The 20158-nt window shown below is 27.8% G+C and overlaps 1 protein-coding gene across 1 annotated transcript; it reads left to right on the top strand.

Moving 5' to 3' along the window:
• Nucleotides 1–12992: 12992 nt before the first annotated feature.
• Nucleotides 12993–16598, top strand: LOC135956297 (kunitz-type serine protease inhibitor BmKTT-2). The gene is made up of 2 exons (XM_065506744.1): nt 12993–13439; nt 16258–16598. The coding sequence occupies exons 1-2, from the start codon at nt 13304–13306 to the stop codon at nt 16443–16445; spliced, it is 324 nt and encodes a 107-aa protein (XP_065362816.1). The 5' UTR covers nt 12993–13303; the 3' UTR covers nt 16446–16598.
• The last annotated feature ends 3560 nt before the right edge of the window (nt 16599–20158 follow it).

Below are 20158 nucleotides of genomic sequence, written 5' to 3'. Positions count from 1 at the left end.
ATAATTAGTCATAGCTCCCATATAGACCCGCTTCCGAAAATCACTTTATCGTGCATAAATCGCTTAAAAATGTTGGTATACACACAAAATTCAACATAAATAGCTTTCATGTAGAGTAACTTCGGGTAATGTGGACTACCGTTTTGTTTCTTCTAAATTTTGGCCACAATATATATGGATATTAAAAAAGTTGTGAAGCAATAGATTAGCTAATATATTCCCTAATTGTTTTTGCAGTTGAAAATTTTTTCCGTCAAAGGATAAAAAAATTATGTGAAAATATTGTAAGGAACCCAAAAACCAGCATTAAAAAAATTGGAGGGTAATATGGACCACTATATGAGGGTAATGTGGACTAATATTTAATACATAAAATTCATGAACCAGCTAATCATGAATGATTAAAAAATTTAATTTCAATATATTTTTATTAATACAAACTAAAAAGTCGCGTTCTTGGCTTAGATAGATTGCTTACAAAGTACATAGTTATTGTCGGGTAATATGGACCAGTAGTACATAATCAAGTAATTTAAGTGGTCCACATTACACGAACTTGGGTTACAGTGGTAAAAAAATATTTTTACCTAATAATCTAAATGTGCTTAAATTCTTATAAAATATATGCAAAACTATGTGTCCACTTTAACTATATAAAACAACCAAACATTAAATTCTACAAAGTAACTGTACCAAATTTTGTTTCTTACTTGAGCAGAAAAAAATGTTGAGCACGCGCATTAAGTTCAATACAAGAATAAATAGCCAACATATCAATTACTCATGAAAGCAAATGTGCAATTGTGGTTTCAAACAAATTGTAAAATGTACGACAAATCAGTTTTATCATACCTTCAATAGTTTCTGAAAAAAGACACTGGTCCACATTAGACGCATAGTCCACAATACCCGAAGTTACTCTATACATAAATCACACTACCTAATTTCATGGTGATCGGTCCATAATTGATAATAGCTCCCATATAAGCCCACTTCCGAAAATTACTCAAAATATATTATTAATATTTTAAAAGAAAAATGTTTTTGCTCATTTACTTAGTGTAGTGTATTATATGGTCGGGCTTGAACAAAAATTGAATTTTAAACTAAATTTATACTAATATAAATAAATATACGAAATTTATTATTTGATTTTTTTAATAGCACTTAAGTATGTTTTTATTTCCAATTTTATTCATTAATTTATCGCTTTTCATTCCAAAGTTACAGCATAAATTGTGAACAAAGGTCTTTTTTTCCAAAAAACAATAATGCGCTTAACGGCTTAAAAAAAAATTATTTTAACTTTTTTTTCTAAAATACTTTGGTTTTATGTGTTTTTAATAACTCATTATTAATAAAATATAATATAACTAAGGCTTCTATGAATATATCGCCACTTTGGGTACCATCGAACCCACTGTGCAACCTATACAAATTTTGAACAACCAAAATTTGAAATACATAAATAGTTCTGGCTACTAAACATATTATTTATCGAAAAATATGTATGTATGTTGAATCTTAAAAAAGTTTTGGATAAAAATATCAAATTTGTTGTTTATTTTGATCCAGATACCATTTAAATACATGAATCTCGCATCGTGAAATTTACCACTAATAATTTCTAGTAACAGAAATATAAAACTAACCAAATCGGGAGAGCCAGATTTTTCATACAAAATTAACAACAATCGGTGCCCGTATTATATTGTTTATATTAAAATAATTCCATTTTCCTTATTCGGCCCACCTCATTGATTTATGCCAGGACTGGTTAATCTACTACACATTCTAACTTATTTCACATTATACTTGTAGATCAATAATTTACAAAGTTTACTTCATCCGATATAGAATACGAGTATGTGTTTAATATGAAAATAAATCCTATTTGCCATATGCATGTACTATATCCTTGATGTCATTTATTAAAATACTCAATATTAGTGTAATCTGTTTCAGTTAATAATCATAATCACTTCCTGCTAAGTCTTACCAAAAAATAGAAATAAATTATTAAAATTTTTTATCTCATCATTTCTTTTAAACATTTAACCTCATACTGCCGTTCATTCGTTCGTTCATGCCTCACACAACATGCACGTGCTAACTGAGAACAAACGGAATTTCTAAACGTTGAAATTCCTTGTACAAATATTTTATACTCGTACTATAGTGAAAATGTGGGCAGAAATATTTTATTGTTAAGCTGTGGGGAAATAAGTAGGCACAAATATGTATGAAAGTCATTCCTTCAACATGTTAAAAAGTAAACGTTTTTATTCAGTTATTTAGAAATATACAATAGGATAATACTTTTGTACGAGTACACACAAATTCCTAAAAGAAATTTTTTCTTTAGAAAAAATGCTACCCAAAACCTTCCACAAAATGAATAGAGAAAATGTTTTTTTCTTTTATTCTATGGAAAATTTGGGAAATTTTCTCTTTTTCCTATTGATATTACTCTTAAAGTCCAATTTATTTATGTAAGAGCTTTATGGAAAAAAGCTTTTATTGTGGATAATGTTTGAGACTTTTGTGAGAAGAATGAATTTTTTAATCATATAGTTTATGTATTTGTATTGGTGGAATATACATATTAGTAGTTTGAATTAATGCATTAAATAAAAAATAAATGAATAAGCCACTATTGCTTACAGGTGTTGCATGAAGCTAGACGAAGGCCACTATATCAATTGTATTTAAATGTTTACATTTTTTTAATGTCTTAATAACATTGAGTATTTTGCGTCATCATAACCTTTATTAAAATTTTTTTTAGAATCACAGATTATATCTTATAGTAATTTCCTACTATTATTAATTTTGCATTGAATTTTTTGTTTCATTTGTATTTAAATTTAGATATATGTGCTGAAACAGCTTTGATGTTTCTTTTTTTGACAATTGATGTTCAAAACTCGATGTTCGAATTCTTTCCCAGCAAAAACTTTATTTACCTAGTAAGCCAGCAAGTAATATTGGAGCAACGTGATAACTACTTATTATTAGACTGAAACACTACTTATTTTTTTCCGAGATTTGAAAAAATTCACGCGCCCTGCTCAGATATAAGTAGTAACTAGGGTTTTTGAATTATTCGATTTTTCTCTTGTTCGAATAAAATTAATAATTCGAATAAGAGATTTTAACTTGTTCGAATAATTCGATCACACGTTGAAAATTAATCGAATTATTCGAAAATTTAAATTTTTTTAAAAAAGTAAAGAATGAAGTTTTGATGTCGGTTTTTTAATATTTTATTGTTAAAGAAAAGCAAAAAATAACGTTAAAGTTAACAATGCAAGTATTGATAATGTTAAAAAAACATTCGAAAACAAAGTCCATCATTAAATTTTGAACAAAAATATTCTGATCAGATTAACTCCAGAAAAATCTACAAAACAATTGACTAGCAAACCCTTTAGTTTCCGTTTTGGAGCTATGCTTTAAAAAATTTTAGCTAGTTGGACATAATCCTGAATTCAAATATAATATAAACGTATTTTTTATGGCATTCATTAATTCGGGTTTTAAATTGAGTGACTAATTCTTTAGTAAATTAATTATTCACTATTTCTAAATTATTTATAACAAATTATATTATACATCTATCAACGTTGCCGAAGCTTTGTTTATTAAAGTGGAATTGGGGAATTACACAATAAAGGGAATCTGTCCAAAGTTTGATATCATTGTCAGTGAACATGGCTAATTTGAAGTCAGTCAGATTGACGCATTTACAAATACGCAAAAAGTTTATTACCATGTTAGACAAAGATGTTCAACGATGTTCAAAATCATGTTTAAGACGAACTCCATGCTTTTCTTGCAACAAAACGTTCGTTTGCAATATTTGTGTTTATCATTCGATTTATTAAATATTTTCCAACACTTATATACATATATTTTAAGATAAATGTCATCATCAATATCACTTTCGATGACCGTTTCAAAATCACATTCAACTCTACATTAATCTAAGTTAATATTTTGATTATTAATTGGGATTCTTCTAATATTTCGCCAGCTAAATAACAAATATTTTATTCCGTACCTTTTATTTTCATTGGTTCAAGTCCTAAGTTAAAAATTGCAGTAATATTTATATACTAGCTAAAACCCGGTGTGCTTCGCTACCCGTACCGTAAAGATTTACAATATATTTAGTCTATCTAAAATTAGTTTCTGTTCATGTGAAAAACATGGATTTTCTAGATATAGTCCGCAAACTTGCAAACACTGACGTTGAGCTTTATCAATTATCATTGCAAATACTAAGCAAATAGGAAACTGCAATCGAGTAAAATCAAATGGCATTTCCGAAGTTATAATTCCCAGTTATAAAGGTCGCTCCGATTAGATTGTTCATTAATTGCCTTACTGTAAGTCGAGTGTCATTACAAATACGCAAACAATCATACAAACAAACAAACACACATTGACTTTTATATATATATAAAAGTCAATGTGTGTTTTGAGTTACAAAATATTTATTTTGATAGATATCCCACTCGCATCCCACTAAGCGACCAAGTAGGTGTTCAAGGAAAATATCTAAACTTTATTTTAAGAAAAAAAAAAAAATAAAAAAAAATAGCGTATTTTAAAAAAAAGTCAAAAAAGTTTTTGATTTCGGAAAAAAAATATTAAAAATTTTTTATTTTTTTTTTTAAATATTTTTTTTCGAAAGATCGAAGAAATAGCTATCTATACTATTTGGAACACATTTTGCTAAGAACAATAGGTAATAAGTTACATGGATAAGAAAAAACCCCTGTTTGACCAAATTGTCAAAATTTTACCCCCTATAACTCAGAGAGTTCTCGACCGATGTTGTTGAAAAATTGTGTCTGGGTTACTATCCAATAGAGCTAACCTTGGTGTAAATTTCATCCCGATCGGAAGACATCGATTTCAAAAGTTGGTTCACTTGACATGAAATCCCCCATATATATAAGGGTTTCAAATGTATACATACAAATTTTAACATTTACTTAATATTTTTGGTAGTCCGCGCATTTCTGTACTAAATATTAATATTGATAGCTGCTATAGCTGTCCCTATATATAATTTTTCATCACATCTATGGGAGGTGCCACGCCCACTATTGCTATTTTGCCCATTTTTGGCCTAAATAAGTAGTTCATACAAAATTTGAACGCTTTACATACTACAATTATACAGATAGATATGAATTTTAGTATTTAGATTATTTGGGAAGTGCCACGCCCACTATTTCAGTCCGCCCATTCTTGTCCTAAATATTAAAATTGATGGTAGAATATCCGTACAAAATGTATGGATTCTATCTCTTATTGTATCCCATATATAAGATTTTTTAAATAATCATCATATGGGAGGTGCCACGCCCTCTGTGGCTACTACTCCCATTTTGCCGCAAATATTTAAACAAACAGTGGAATTGCTCATGCAAAATTTGAGGACTATAGCTATTATAGTTTCCTAAATATTTGATTTTAAAAATTAACTTTGTATGGGAGGTACCACGCCCACTTAAAATTTCAAAACAAAAAGTAGCCTATAACATAAATATACTGTAAAAATTTCAAGCAAATCGGTTCAGCCGTTTAGCCGTCTATAGATCCCAAACTAATAATAATAAACATACATACATACAGACACACATTCACTTTTATATATATAGATTTATAGAAGGAGCTATCTACAGTGATCGAAAGTCCCTTTGTCTTTAGTTATTTGTCGAATTTCAGAAACAATACAATTTTTGTGAGTAATTATAACTTATTTAAATTTGAAATTATGAAAATGTTTAAGCAATTTAATAAATTTAAATATATATGAACATTTATTCGTTTTATTCGATTATTCTACATAAAATTGTTCGAATTATTCGATATTCGAAAATGGCCATTTTTAAGCTGTTCGAATAATTATTCGTAAGAAATTATTCGATTAATCGAACGATCATTAGTTGAATGGATACCCTAGTAGTTACATTCACAACAAGACAAAATATTGCCTTGTGTGAGAATCGAATCGACACATTATTTGCTTGTGTTTGATAGCTCTCTAGCTGCAAATTCACAAAATTGTTGCTGGGTATCTTTAGTGATTCAGTATAGTATAACACGCTTCAGAGTAACATAAAGTGTAATTTCTATTGCCCGTACTTTAAACAAATACATATTGTTACGTTTTAACCTTTTCAAAACGCTGGTTTATTTCCTTTAAATAAACCGGATACTTTTGATTGCAAATAAAAGCCGTTTAGTAGTTTGAAAATTGTAACAACTCTTCATTTATTTAAAATGTACAACAACAGAATTAAATAGCCACTCAATGTTTTTTATACACGTTTATAAATTCTCAGAAATGCAGACACTTTATAATGTATACGAATTCACTTGAAAAATATAGCACACTTTAAGGCACTCAGTTGATGTTTATTCAAATAGCGTATCTGATAAACTCACTCACGACTGCAACCTCTGACACTATTTATAACACTGCCATCTGCACTCTAGATTGTTCTTTAACTGTCAAAATTCGAATATTCTAGATCTTACTAATACATACGCCATCTGTGGTGTACTTTCTACAATGTTCTTTAACTGAATATTCGAAGTCGAATACAGCGTTGCCAACTTACGATCAAATCAACTGAAAGCTTTTATTTAATAATGCCCACAGATATGTTACAGTTTGCTATTACAGCTGTTACTTGAAAGCATTATGTTACTTTTAAATCAGTCCTTAAAATCGTTATATTTGAATTCAAGTACAATTTCGTAACAACATCTTTCAGTGATTATTTACTTACGGAGTAAAAATATTTGGTAATTTTTACCCGTAGATATGGATTTAAAATTAATGTCAAGTTACTTTTTAGGTAAATTTATGTGATGGGTAAATTTTAATGCGGGATTTATAATATATGGTGTATCTTTTGAACGCGGTTTTTGTTTTATTTATACTTATAAGTCATAAACAGCATAGTTTTTTTTTTGTTGAATTTTGTACCAACGAATCGTCATACGCGGGAAGTTTTGCTTTGCTTCTTTAATTAGAAATAGAAGTGCCGCTGAAGAGCATTAAATTAAAAAAAATTAAAAAGTATTTTTTTTCGAAAAAAAAGTACTTACATTTATCTGTTACAAAGTAAAGATAGAGCGTTTTGCATATATCGAAACAATTAGTCGTCGGACGGAGCACGGCCTGCACTATAAAGCGGGAGAGACAAGACTTCCCAACATGTGGCCGAGCGTTGTCATGATGGAATATTATGTTTTTTTTAATATATCGATACTGTCCCACAGTTCATATTATAACAGAATCATTAATTCCCCATTCGTCTGGTCTGCTCGCATGAATTATAGATTTTATCAATTATGCAAATCGTAACCCAAATCCTACCATACTTAATATTATACATACAATTGTATGAATTTGTGAGAATTTTGTTTAATTATCCAATTATTTCACAGCAGAAATTAAATCACAAACAATGCACTTAAATTAAAATTAATGACAACTGAAAATTGCCATAAACAGTCATTTAGTCATTCATTCAGTTATTTTATTTTATATTTGCACCCTTATTCATTCATTATTTATTCACGCACGCAAAAAAAACGAAAAAAAATGTTGAAATAAAATAAAAAGCAAAATAATTTTAATTTCATTTTCATTTAAAACAATGATATTTAATTTGCTTTTTTATTAAATCATAACAAAAAGAAGGGTCGGTCAGTGGAGAAATATTACCAGCACCCTTTTCTATATAACACAACTATATAAACAAACAACCCGATATGACAAATTTAAAAGAAAAAAGAAAATAAATAAATAGAAAGGAATTTTTTGCATTGTCACACAACGTTTTCTGGTAACGTTTATTTATAATTTTCTTTTGTTCGTAAATTAATTTAAATTTAGCAAACAATTGACACTTATTACACACAATAAAAATAAAACAGCGTGCTGATGATGCTATGATGTTTCATTAAAATTAATTGTTTTATATTTATTCAATTGTTTCACATTCCCTTTTTTTTATTAACTTTGCCCTTTTTTGGGGATTTTGGTATACATTTTTTTCTTTGTATGATCAATTTGTTGTGTTATTGACATTTATAATGATGAACTTTAATAATGCTGTTATTTATACGCAAATAATAAAATGTATAAAAAATTTATATTGAGTTTGTCACTGGCAATTCAATAATATTGAGAGTTTTTTTTATAAATAGTTTGGATCCCTTTTCTAGCCTTTCATTGATGTCTGGTTGTGAAAATTACTATTTGCAAAAGATTAATTGAAATTAATTATTTTAATCATATGTATGTACTCGCATTTATGTTAAATAATATTGTGGTGACGTATACTTAATCATTATTGCAATAAAAACTATTAATCACTCATACGTCACGGCGAATAATGTGATTAACTGTTAGGGTGGGACAAAATTTTTTTTTCTAAAATTTTTGAAAGGCTCAGCGATAAAAATGTGTAAAAATATGTATCTTAAATTTGATTGCATTATTTTAAGTTTTACTGTATCCGGATCGCGATTGAATTTTTAGAAATAGTAAATTTTTTACATCACATTATTAATACTTTTTTATGAGAAATAATCATGGCTATTCCTGATCTCACTTTCACCATTCACCCTATTTTTGAAAGCATAATTACAACAATATAATATAAAATAAAATTTCGAAAATTAAATAATTAAGGTTATATAAATTACGTGTAAACATTTTTAATAAGAAATTCTTTAGATACTACCCAATAAGCACCCAATAAATTGAAATTCAAGTATTGGAAATTTAATTGGAATTCAACCTGAATTTCAGGCCCTTTTTCAAGTACTTTTCAAGCTATAAAATGTTTGAACATATTTTTGTTTTTTGTCAAACAAATAATAAATATTAATCAATTTTGTAAAAAAAAAATTTGAAATATTTAAAATCAATGTACAAAAAACTGCACAGCAGCACAAACAATAAATAAGCAAGTCTTCTGTCAAAATAAAACAGTGAGTAAAATGGTAATAGCAATATCAAATTAATAACAAATTGTTTCGTCATCACACAGAATGCAATATATTCATCTAGCGCTCACAAATAGTCAAAAATGAACAGATTCCTGGATAAATATTAATAAACAAGCTTTCAAGAACGAATCTACGAAGTTAAAATTAATTTTTTTCAATATATTTGCTCCTATCATAAATTAAGATCAAATTTATTTATATAAGTTATTTGACATTCATTATTAACTAATTATTAACTGACCTTTTGTTTGTTATAACTTAAAAGTTTTTAATATTTCTTAAAAAATAAAAGTAATCAAAATAATAACAGATTAATGCTTGAATTCAATTACTATTTCGACATGAATTATACATTAATTAAAAGATTGAATTAAACTGTATTTCAGAGCTTGAATTCAATTTTAATTCCTACTTGAATTTCATTGTAATTCAAGGCTGGAATTGAACTGTATTAACACTGTAATGTTCGACTTGAATTCAAGTTTCCTTTTCACTGGAGAATGCTATTGAAATTAAGTGTAATACAACCAAATCCAAAGATAATTTTAATGCTACGTCATACTTGACCTTTTGAAATTGGATGAAAATATTAATGAATCACCTACATATATTAAAATCTGTAGATGAAAAAACCTTCTTCTGTTTATTGGAGAAGGACAAAACGGAGGAATTGAGCTATATCACCCCCCGTCATACTCAAGCGGTAAAGACATCAACTTTGTACAACAAAACAAGAAGAGAAAGATTCATCAAAGCTCTGATAGAATCGAGAAAATCAATACCAAAATTTGATAGAATTTTGTCACTAAATGAACACTTCATTATTATTTTGATAATCCTTCACTTCTGTAAACATGTTTGTAATACTTTTTTCTCTAAATATTTAATATGTTAAGGTATTTTTATAGGCGGCAATACTGAGTTTAATATTTGTCAAAAACTCAAGTATCATAATACAATTTCATCTTTTAACGAAATTTGTATTAGATTTTCAAAAAATACGAATGATTTTTTTGATTTATGGTCGGTATTCAAAATTTGTTTAAAACAATTCAAAAACTTTTTTTTCATATCTATCGGGTGTGTATTTATAAATACAAATAAAGCAAAAAAAATGTCAACAAAATATAATATAAAAATAAAGTTTGCTGAAAAATATCAATCAACAGAGAAATAATATATTTGTAATACTATCGTGTAAACAATAAATGTTTTTTCGAAACGATTTCTTGAAATACCGAATGATTTCAATAACATTTTAAATTTGAAAAGTGTTAATACTCAGTATTGTGGTCTATAAATACTTTTATGTGTATGTAATTATAATTGATATCTATTTTTACAAATAAATACAGTTTCCTAGAATAAACTTGGTTGTCATGCTCTATTGTCATTTTTAATTAAATTTTTGAAAAATTCAACAAGAAACCGGAGGCAGAAAATTATTTCCGCTAGTATACACGGTAAGGAAATTGGGCAAATATGGCAAAAAAAATAGTTTTTCTCGAAAATCGCAAAATTTATATCGCAGGTACGGAAAGACTTTAGGAGGTATTCACATATTTTTTTTTCGTTTTTATTTCCCATTATGTTGTCAATAAATCCATATTTGATGAATAAAAAATTCTAAAATTTATTTAACAAAATTTTTAAAAATTTGAAAATGGAGTTTTAAAACTGCCTTAAATTTTTTTGGTCATACCTGCGAATAGGTTAACGGTTTCTTACTAAGACAAAACTCATATACAAGTAAATATGGATACATTTTAAGTAAAAATGAGCTTTTATTTTAATATTTCTCAAAATATGTTAATTTTGTTCCTACATTTCTTGTTCTAGTGGCCTGAGACACATTAATGGCCTGGCGAATTTTTAATAACTTTAACATTTTTTAGCCAATTTTTGTGTTTTATATCTCATTCTAACAAAATGTGTACGTACATTTTGATTCTTTTAAATTGACTTGCAAAAGTAATTACTTAATAGCAAAATTTTTACAAAAACTGAAAAAATTGCATTTTTTGCCTTGTAAATGCACCTCAAAACTTAATCGCAAGTCGGCACGGGTTGCAATCATGATAGAAAGACAAAATTTCATATTTAACTATAGTTTTATATATATACAAAAATAGAGGGTATCCGTTCCAAAATTCCCTAAAAAAAATTTGGTTTATAAGAGATACTCTAATGTACATATTAGGGTATTCATTCGACTAATGATCGTTTGATAAATCGAATAATTTCTTACGAATAATTATTCGAACAATTTAAAAATGGCCATTTACGAATAACGAATAATTCGTACAATTTTATGTAGAATAATCGAATAAAACGAATAAATGTTCAAATATATTTAAATTTATTAAATCGCTTAAAATTTTTCATAATTTCAAATTTAAATAAGTAATAATGACTCAAAAAAATTGTATTGTTTCTGAAATTCGACAAATAACTAAAGACAATGGGACTTTCGATCACTGTAGATGAGTGTTCCGATAGCTCCATCTATAAATTTATAAATATTACTGCATGTTACAATTTTAAAAACAAATCTTTCAAAATTTTTAACTTAGGACTTGAACCAATGAAAATAAAAGGTACGGAATAAAATATTTGTTATTTAGCTGGCGAAATATTAGAAGAATCGCAATTAATAATAAAAATATTAACTTAAATTAAAGTGGAGTTGAATGTGATGGAGAATGTGATGGAGAATGTGATTTTGAAACGGTCGTCCAAAGTGATATTGAGGATGACACTTATAATGATTACATTGAGATAGATGAAGGCCATGATCTTAAAATATATGTATATAAGTGATGTTATTAACCGCGTACATAAGTGTTGCAAAATATTTAATAAATCGAATGATAAACACAAATATTGCAAACTAATGTTTTGTTGCGTCTTACATATGATTTCAAACATCGTTGAACAGCTTTGTCTACATGGTAGTAAACTTTTTGCGTATTTGTAAATGCGCCAATCATGCACTGCCTGACTCCACGTTCACTGACAATGATATCAAACTTTGCTCTGATTCCCTTTATTGTGTAATTCCCCAAGACCACTTTATTAAGCAAAGATTCGGCAACGTTGATAGAGCTTGATGTATAATACAATTTGTTATAAATAATTTAGAAATAGTGAATAATTAATTTACTAAAGAATTAGTTACTCAATTTAAACCCCGAATTAATGAACGACATAACAAAGTTCTTAATACGTTTATATTGTATTTGAATTCAGGATATGTCCAACTAGCTCATATTTTTTAAAGCATAGCTCCAAAACGGAAACTAAAGGTTTTGCTAGTCAATTGTTTTGTATATTGTTCGGGAGTTAATCTGATCAGAATATTTTTGTTGAAAATTTAATAATGGACTTTGTTTTCGAATGTTTTTTAACATTATCAATACTTTAATTGTTAACTTTATCTTTAACGCTATTTTTTTGTTTTTCTTTAACAATAAAATATTAAAAAACCGACATCAAAACTTCATTCTTTTCTTTTTTAAAAATAATTAAATTATTTGAATAATTCGATTAATTTTAAACGTGTGATCGAATTATTCGAACAAGTAAAAATCTCTTATTCGAATTATTCGTTTTATTCGAACAAGAGAAAAATCGAATAATTCGAATACCCTAACATATACTATATAGAATTATATAGACTTGTCTACCTAATACTTAGTATTATCTATAGTTCATAAATACAGTTTTATTTATTGTATACTATTTATTTGTTTATCCCACTATATACTGTATATAATGATTATCTCGAAAATCATCATTATGAAGTATTTTTTCTTTTATTATTTATTTTGTGTTTTGTTTTTTTTTTTTGTTCATCGTCACACAATTAACTTAAACACAAATCATGCAAAATACCAGAAGAAAACTGTTATTGAAAATTAATATTTCATTACGGAATACTTGGTCGTAGAGAACAGACGACAAAAATATATAAAAGTTTTTGTGCTATATTTTTTTTTGTATTCGCCGGTTGTCTTCAAATAATTGAAAATTTAAGAAGAAAAAAAGTTGTTAAAATCATAAAATGTTTAAATGAATAAAAAGTAAAATAAATATTATCTTTTAATTGCGGTCGCCGTATTTATTAACTCAGACCGACAGACATATTTCAATTGTAGCTGAGAGATTGTGTATAAATTTTATTTCCGTTTTACTCGTGTTCAACTACTTCGGCTGGAAACGAGAAATAACTCTGAGCCATTGTCATAAATAAATAATGACCAAAATAATGAATACATTTTTAATAATTTGTTTAATTTTCAACTCTATATTGTTGCTGTTTGTGCCAGCCATTACATGTTCTTCTTCGTCATCGGCTTTGTCGAATTCCGCTTTGCAGTGTAAAGAATTGAGTAAGAAATTATGTAAAGAATGTAAACAATGTATAAGTATAAAAAGAACAATGTGTAAAGAAATTGTGATTATTCTTTTGTTTTTGCAATTTGCTTTTTTATTGTTTTATTCAATTTAAAAACAAGGAACATTTTTTAGCTCATTGTTATGAGTACGATGATGATGGATTGTATTGGAATTTTTGAGTGATGCTGGCGAAATAAATGGATTTTGTTTTATTTTCATTTTTATTTCTTTTTATAATATGTGCGTAATTTGTAAATATTTTAAATTAAAGAGCACATTTTTCGTATAGTTTTTCATTATGCAAGAATAATTTTTATGGTTGAGTGAAAAAGGTCATAAGCGTTATTTGGCATTACACAGAACCACAAATAGGAAGACAATTATACCGATCGACTTATAATCACTTTCTGAGTCGATTAACTCTTTCAGCCACGCGTTTTTGTGTATAAGTTTAAAATCAAAACAATTGCATTTTTACTTTAATCATGCTTAGTTTATTAGAAAAAGTAAGAAACAATTAATCAAAACATGAAAGAACCACCCTATTCCAAGTTTTTTTGTGGAGTGAAGTGGTTAGTTTGGCATTAAAAATAACTATGATAAAAAATTTTGTTTCGTATATATTTTAATATATTCAAATTAATATATTTACCTAACCAGAGCACCCTGACGGCAAAGTTTTGCAAAAAATCATATACGATGACTTCAAAAAATATAATTGTTTAGCAAAATGGCAATAGATGCCAATAAACTATGTTTTAAAGACTATAGAAAATGTGGTTAATAGGTCTTTATTTGGTTCTTGATGTTGCATGTTTTTTTGCTGAAATCAAAAAAAAAAATTTTAAAGTTTGATTTAATTTTGAAAAAAAAACATGTTAATCAATTTTAATTTTTCTTTAATTTTATCTAATGCCTATCTTTTATTTATTATAATGTGATATTATTATTTGTCCGTTTTGACTAGAACTTTAAAAAAAAATTGTTTTTGATGGCACCCATAAATAATACATTTTTACCGTAAATGTAAGTAACTCAATAATTGAATATAACCTACATATCCTTAGGTTGAGATAGTAATATGAGCTTCTGCTGATATTAGGAACACTTAAAGTATAATCCAACATCCAGTTTATAATATTACAGCTGAACCATAAGGCTATCAACATTCGAAAATGTCCGTCGATCCGTCCTTCCGAATTTAGAAAATATATACAATATTTCAATATTTTTTTTTTAAAAAAAGGATATATGGCATTTATTTAAATCCTTGCTAGAATTGAAATGTTAATAACTAAATTAATCTAATATTATAAGAGAACAATAATTTCTGAAAATTAATAATTTTATTCAGGTTTATAGGTTTTTTAAGGAAAAGGATGTATGGCAGCCACCCGAATCCTTGCTGCGATTGTAATAAAAATATTCACAACAACAACAACTTTATTAAAATGATTATAACCAAATTAGTTCCAAAATAAGAAACGATTTTTACGAATTTTTTAAAAAAATTAGATGTTATACAGGATATTGAAATCTTGATGTCTTGGAATTATGAATATCCTTCCGATAACATTTTCATAATTTTGCCTCTAATATTACAAGAGAACAATAATTTCTGAAAATTAATAATTTTATTTAGGTATATAGGTTTTTTAAGGAAAAGGATGTATGGCTGCCACCCGAATCCTTGCTGCGATTATAATAAAAATTTTCACAACAACAATAACTTTATTAAAATGATTATAACCAAATTTTAAAATGTTAGGAGTATAACTGTGAATTTTATTCAAAATTATATGTTCAGGATATATGGGAGGTACCCGTGTCCTTGCACGGATTTTTTTAAGAATTATATTTTTTCTTAATCTTACCAAAAGGTAATATTCTACTAATTTTTATTCGTCTGCAATAAGTCCTTCTATTTTTGTCCATTGCCTATACGAAAACTAAGCACTGTGTATCGTGTTTTCAACATACAGACTGACAGACAGGCGAACGAACATAGCTAGATCGTCTCAGAATCTTATGGGGATCCAGGGTCTACCATAAATATTTCGATGTGTTATAAACGGAATGCCACCCATATTTTTTGATGGTGGGTATAATAAATTTTCCGATTTATAACATATTTCTAATAGTTTAGGAGTATTTGGTCCAAATAAACACAAAATCTTTATTACATATTTTCTTAAATAAATACAGTTAAGTTACTTTTCAATTCAAACTTTTTGTATATTTATTTGATACTTTTGTAAAGCCCGTCATAAGTAGTGGTCATTAAAATATTTATGATTTTTTTGTCTATTTCTTTGTAAATTATTTTGTTTCCACATGATGTGAGATAAACCACGGACAGCGACCCACACAGACACACATTAATTTTCACACCAATTTCAAGGTTCTTTGACTAAAAGTGCATCAGCATTTTAATTGACATGAAGTGTCATTAAGGTTTTGTTGTACTAAATTAAAATGTGGTTGCTTTGAGTGAAATAGTGAACACATTTAAGTGGAATTGATAATTTTTCAAAGAAAGTATAATGAAAGGAATTATTAAATAAAAAACTGTATGCGCATTTATGAATGAAGGACTTTAGTTAATTGTGGGAAAACAAATATTTGAAATTTTAATTGAATTAATTTAATGTTGACTATCATATGCTGGAAATGAGTATCTAAGTAAAACAATTGTTCCATTTTTATGATGAAACTTATAAATTCCAATACAATACATCACAATTTAATATTTAATAAAACATCCACAATTACTTCATTAATTCCTATATTGATTTTACTTACAACCAACAGATCAATGGAATTGTTATTCGGCGAAAAGTGAAGGCTACTCTTGCAACAGTAAAGGTCAAACCACAACTGAGACCAGATGGTTCTACGACAAGGGACATTGTCGTAAATTCGCCTACAAAGGCTGCAATGGAAATCGCAATCGTTTTTGTACCAAAGAGACCTGCATGAAAAGATGTCAAGGAGAATAGAATTTAAGCAAAAATTCAAAAAAAAAACCTTAACTTTTTTTATATATCATATAATACACTTATATACACTTAAATAAACACTTTACCAATGTAAATAAATTGTATTAGTTGTTAAAAATAAAAATCTATAGAAAAATGAATATAAAGAAACAATTTAGTTTTGCCATCAGCTTATTTGCAATTGATGGTAGAAAATCATGACAAAAATATTTCCACTCCATAAGGTTTTTATCACTTTTATGACAAGTAAAAAAAATCTAAAAGAAAAATATGAAAATCATTTAATAAATGTGTGACAAATGTTTATGCTAACAAAAAAAAAATAATAATAAGAATATAAAACATATTTTTCTATATCTTATGACACTACAAATACTAAAAAGACCCAAATAGCCGAAATATAAAAAGAACATCAGAATATCAAAATCTACTTTTACCAATCATCATCCAAACATTTGGCATTTTAAATGATACACATTTTAACATAAAAAAATGTACTCGTGCAATTGTACTCTTACCCACTACTGATGGATGATGTGGATCTTTGTTGTCTCCCTCTCACTCTCCCTCACTTTCCCCTCTTCCTGTCTTTCTCAATTGACAGAACAACAAATGTTGTCATATTTGATTATTTGAACTAAGAATAGATTTGTTTGTAGTGTTTTTTTTTTTGCTCTATTATGCATAGTATAAATACTAAATGTTCATACTAAATCCATATTCCAATATCCATAACAGGGATGTTAAGTAATGAAATCATGTGTATTTCGTAAAATAATTTGTTTCTTTTTTATATTTTTAACACTTTTAATTTTGTAGCTTTACAATGTTGTCAAACATAATCATACATTTTGACAAGTCCACGTTAATAAATATACCTTGATAAGAAAGAAACCGAAAATAAGCATTACAGAAGAAGGTTATTTTGCTCTTTCCGTCCAGACATTTCTTCAGGATTGGAAACAAGAAATAGTCACTCGGGGCAAAATCCGGAGAATAGGGTGGAAGAGAGAGCATTTCGTAGCCTTATTAATAGAATTTTGCCATGGAAACAACACCCAATTTTGAGAAAACGCGGCAGCCATCTTACGGAAAGCTTTCTCATACCCGAGTCATCATTCAAAATTTAAACCACTGAGCCATATGGCTTCCATAATCTCTCATACTTTCAATCTTTGATCGGCCAACATCATATCGTGTTTCGGGTGTAGAGTCCTCAACTGGGCGTCCAGAACGTTAGGCATCTTCGAAACTTTTTTACCATTTAAATTGATGGTGCAGAGTTTCCATAGTATTTATCAAGCCTTTATTTGAGTAATGGAATAAATGCTTAATTATCTGACGAAATTCGCGAGGTAGTCCGTTATCAATGGCTGTCAAACACAAACTAAATGACGCAGTTTGTTAAACTTTTGACAGGAGCCAACTGACAGATACCTGTTGACATGAGTAGTTTTGGCATTTCAGTATTGAGCCGGAAAAATCAAAAAGTTAAGGATTTATTGAACCACACTCGTATATGGTCGCACTTGACCGACTATACTTCCTTATTTGGTTTTACCCAAAAATACCAATAAATACTAGATAAAGTGAACAAAATGTAAGTGACTTTAAAATTTTGACACTCACTTTTTATTCCCATCGTAAAAATAAACATAATAAGTGGTGAATTAGGGTATATATAAATTTGTCATTCCGTGTGTAACATTGAGAAATATTCATCTGAGACCCAACAAAGTATATATATTATTAACCTTCGCTTTACCAATACCCACCCGGGTGACCACATCGTTTTTATTGGTTTAATATTTTTTTTAATTTTCTTTCGATTTAAATGAAATTTATACTCACTGAACAAATTTTAGAGTTCTATAGACTTTAATAGAAACATTTTAAAATTTTTATAAGTTTTTTTAAATTTTTTAAAATTTCGTTCGTCGCATATATTTATAGAAGTGTAGTGTCACCCGGGTGGGTATTGGTAAACCATGTACATAAAAAAACTTTTGTAAAGCGAAGGTTAATCCTTATGAAATTCTAAGTCGATTAAGCCATATCCGTCTGTCTGTCCGTCTATGTAAAACACGCTCACGTCCAAAATACGCAAACAAACTTAGTAGAGTTGCAAGAAAAATGTTTATTATTGTCGTAAGCAGTTTGGTATTGAAAAAATCAGCGAAATCGGTACAGTGGAGCCAAAGTAATGTGGGACAACCTCAAAAAAAAAAATTATAATTATTTACATATTTTTGGTCATTTTTGTAAATATATTGCAGATAATATCATAAAATTTTGCACTCGTTACTTTTATGCTAAAAGGAGTAACTCTGGTGAAAATTATAAGAATCGGTCCATGATTTCTCCTAGCCCCCATACAAATTTCTTCCCGAAATATGGTTATATGGTCTATAAATGCCTACAGAAAAGGAATATCCATAAAAAAATTCAGGAAAAATCGTGCTAAAAAACCATAGCCCCCATATAAAGTACACTTCCGAAAATTTCTTAAATAAGCATAAATGTCTTACAAATGTCGCTATCAATTTGAAATTCGACACAAATAATCCCCATATACACCAAAATCGCTGTTCCTAATTCTATGAAGATCGGCCGATAATTGGTTATAGCTCCCATATAAGGACCACTTCCGAAAAACACAATAACCTACAGAAATATCTAAAAAATATCAATATCAAAACAAAATTTCACACAGATCCGTAATTTATATTTAGAAGGATATTGTGAATACCAGTTCATATTTGACCATAGCTTCCATATAAGGTCCACTTCCAAAAATCAGTTATATACTCATAAATCTCTTATAAATACCTTTATCATGCTAAAATTCGACAAAAATAATACTCATATACATAGATATAATTGGTCATAGCTCCCCTTAAGGCCCATTACCGAAAAAGATATTCACCTTAAAAAATATTTAAAACATATCGATATCAAAATGAAATTACGCACAGATCAGTAATTTGTATCCAGTAATCATACTTCTGGATTTTGTGAATATCGGTCCATATTTAACCGTAGCTCCCATATAAGGTCGACTTCCTAAAATACTCATAAATTTCTTACAAATATAGTTATCAGATTGAAATTCGAAACAAATTTATTCAATATATACAAAAATCGATACTGAATACTGAATTTTGTGAATATTTGTCCATAATTGGCCACAGTTCTCATATAAATACAGAAAGATCACGTTAAAATATTTTATGATAATCGAATCATAATAGGTCATAGCTCCCATATAAATCCCATAACCCAATATTTTTAAATTTGTCTAAATATATTTGTATACCTTTTTTATACTCTGTTTCTGCACTTGAGGTTAAAAAGGAAAAATGTTGATCCAAACGTATTAACTAATTATTAAGTATATAAATTGTTAAATTTCATATGTTCTAATAGGAATTTCAGTTATAAATTGCTGAATTAGATACAATTTTTTGTAGATTTGGAATAAAATATTTTCTGCGTAAACTAGTCTTTCTAACAATTGTTATATTATTTCAGCTGTTATACCATCATATTTAGGTGGAGGGTATTTAAGATTCGGCACGGCCGAATATAGTACTCTTACTTGTTTTAATTTCATTTGAAGATGATGAGTACAACAAAATTATAAGCAGTGACGCATTTAAGACCTTTTAAGTCACTTATGTTCAAATAAAGTGTCTTCTTGACATGAAATAGTC

This window comes from Calliphora vicina, chromosome 1 (assembly GCF_958450345.1).
Source record: "Calliphora vicina chromosome 1, idCalVici1.1, whole genome shotgun sequence".
Taxonomy (NCBI): Eukaryota; Metazoa; Arthropoda; class Insecta; order Diptera; family Calliphoridae; genus Calliphora; species Calliphora vicina.
Note: the sequence above shows the minus strand (reverse complement) of the source record. Positions and strands in the feature narration are given on the sequence as shown.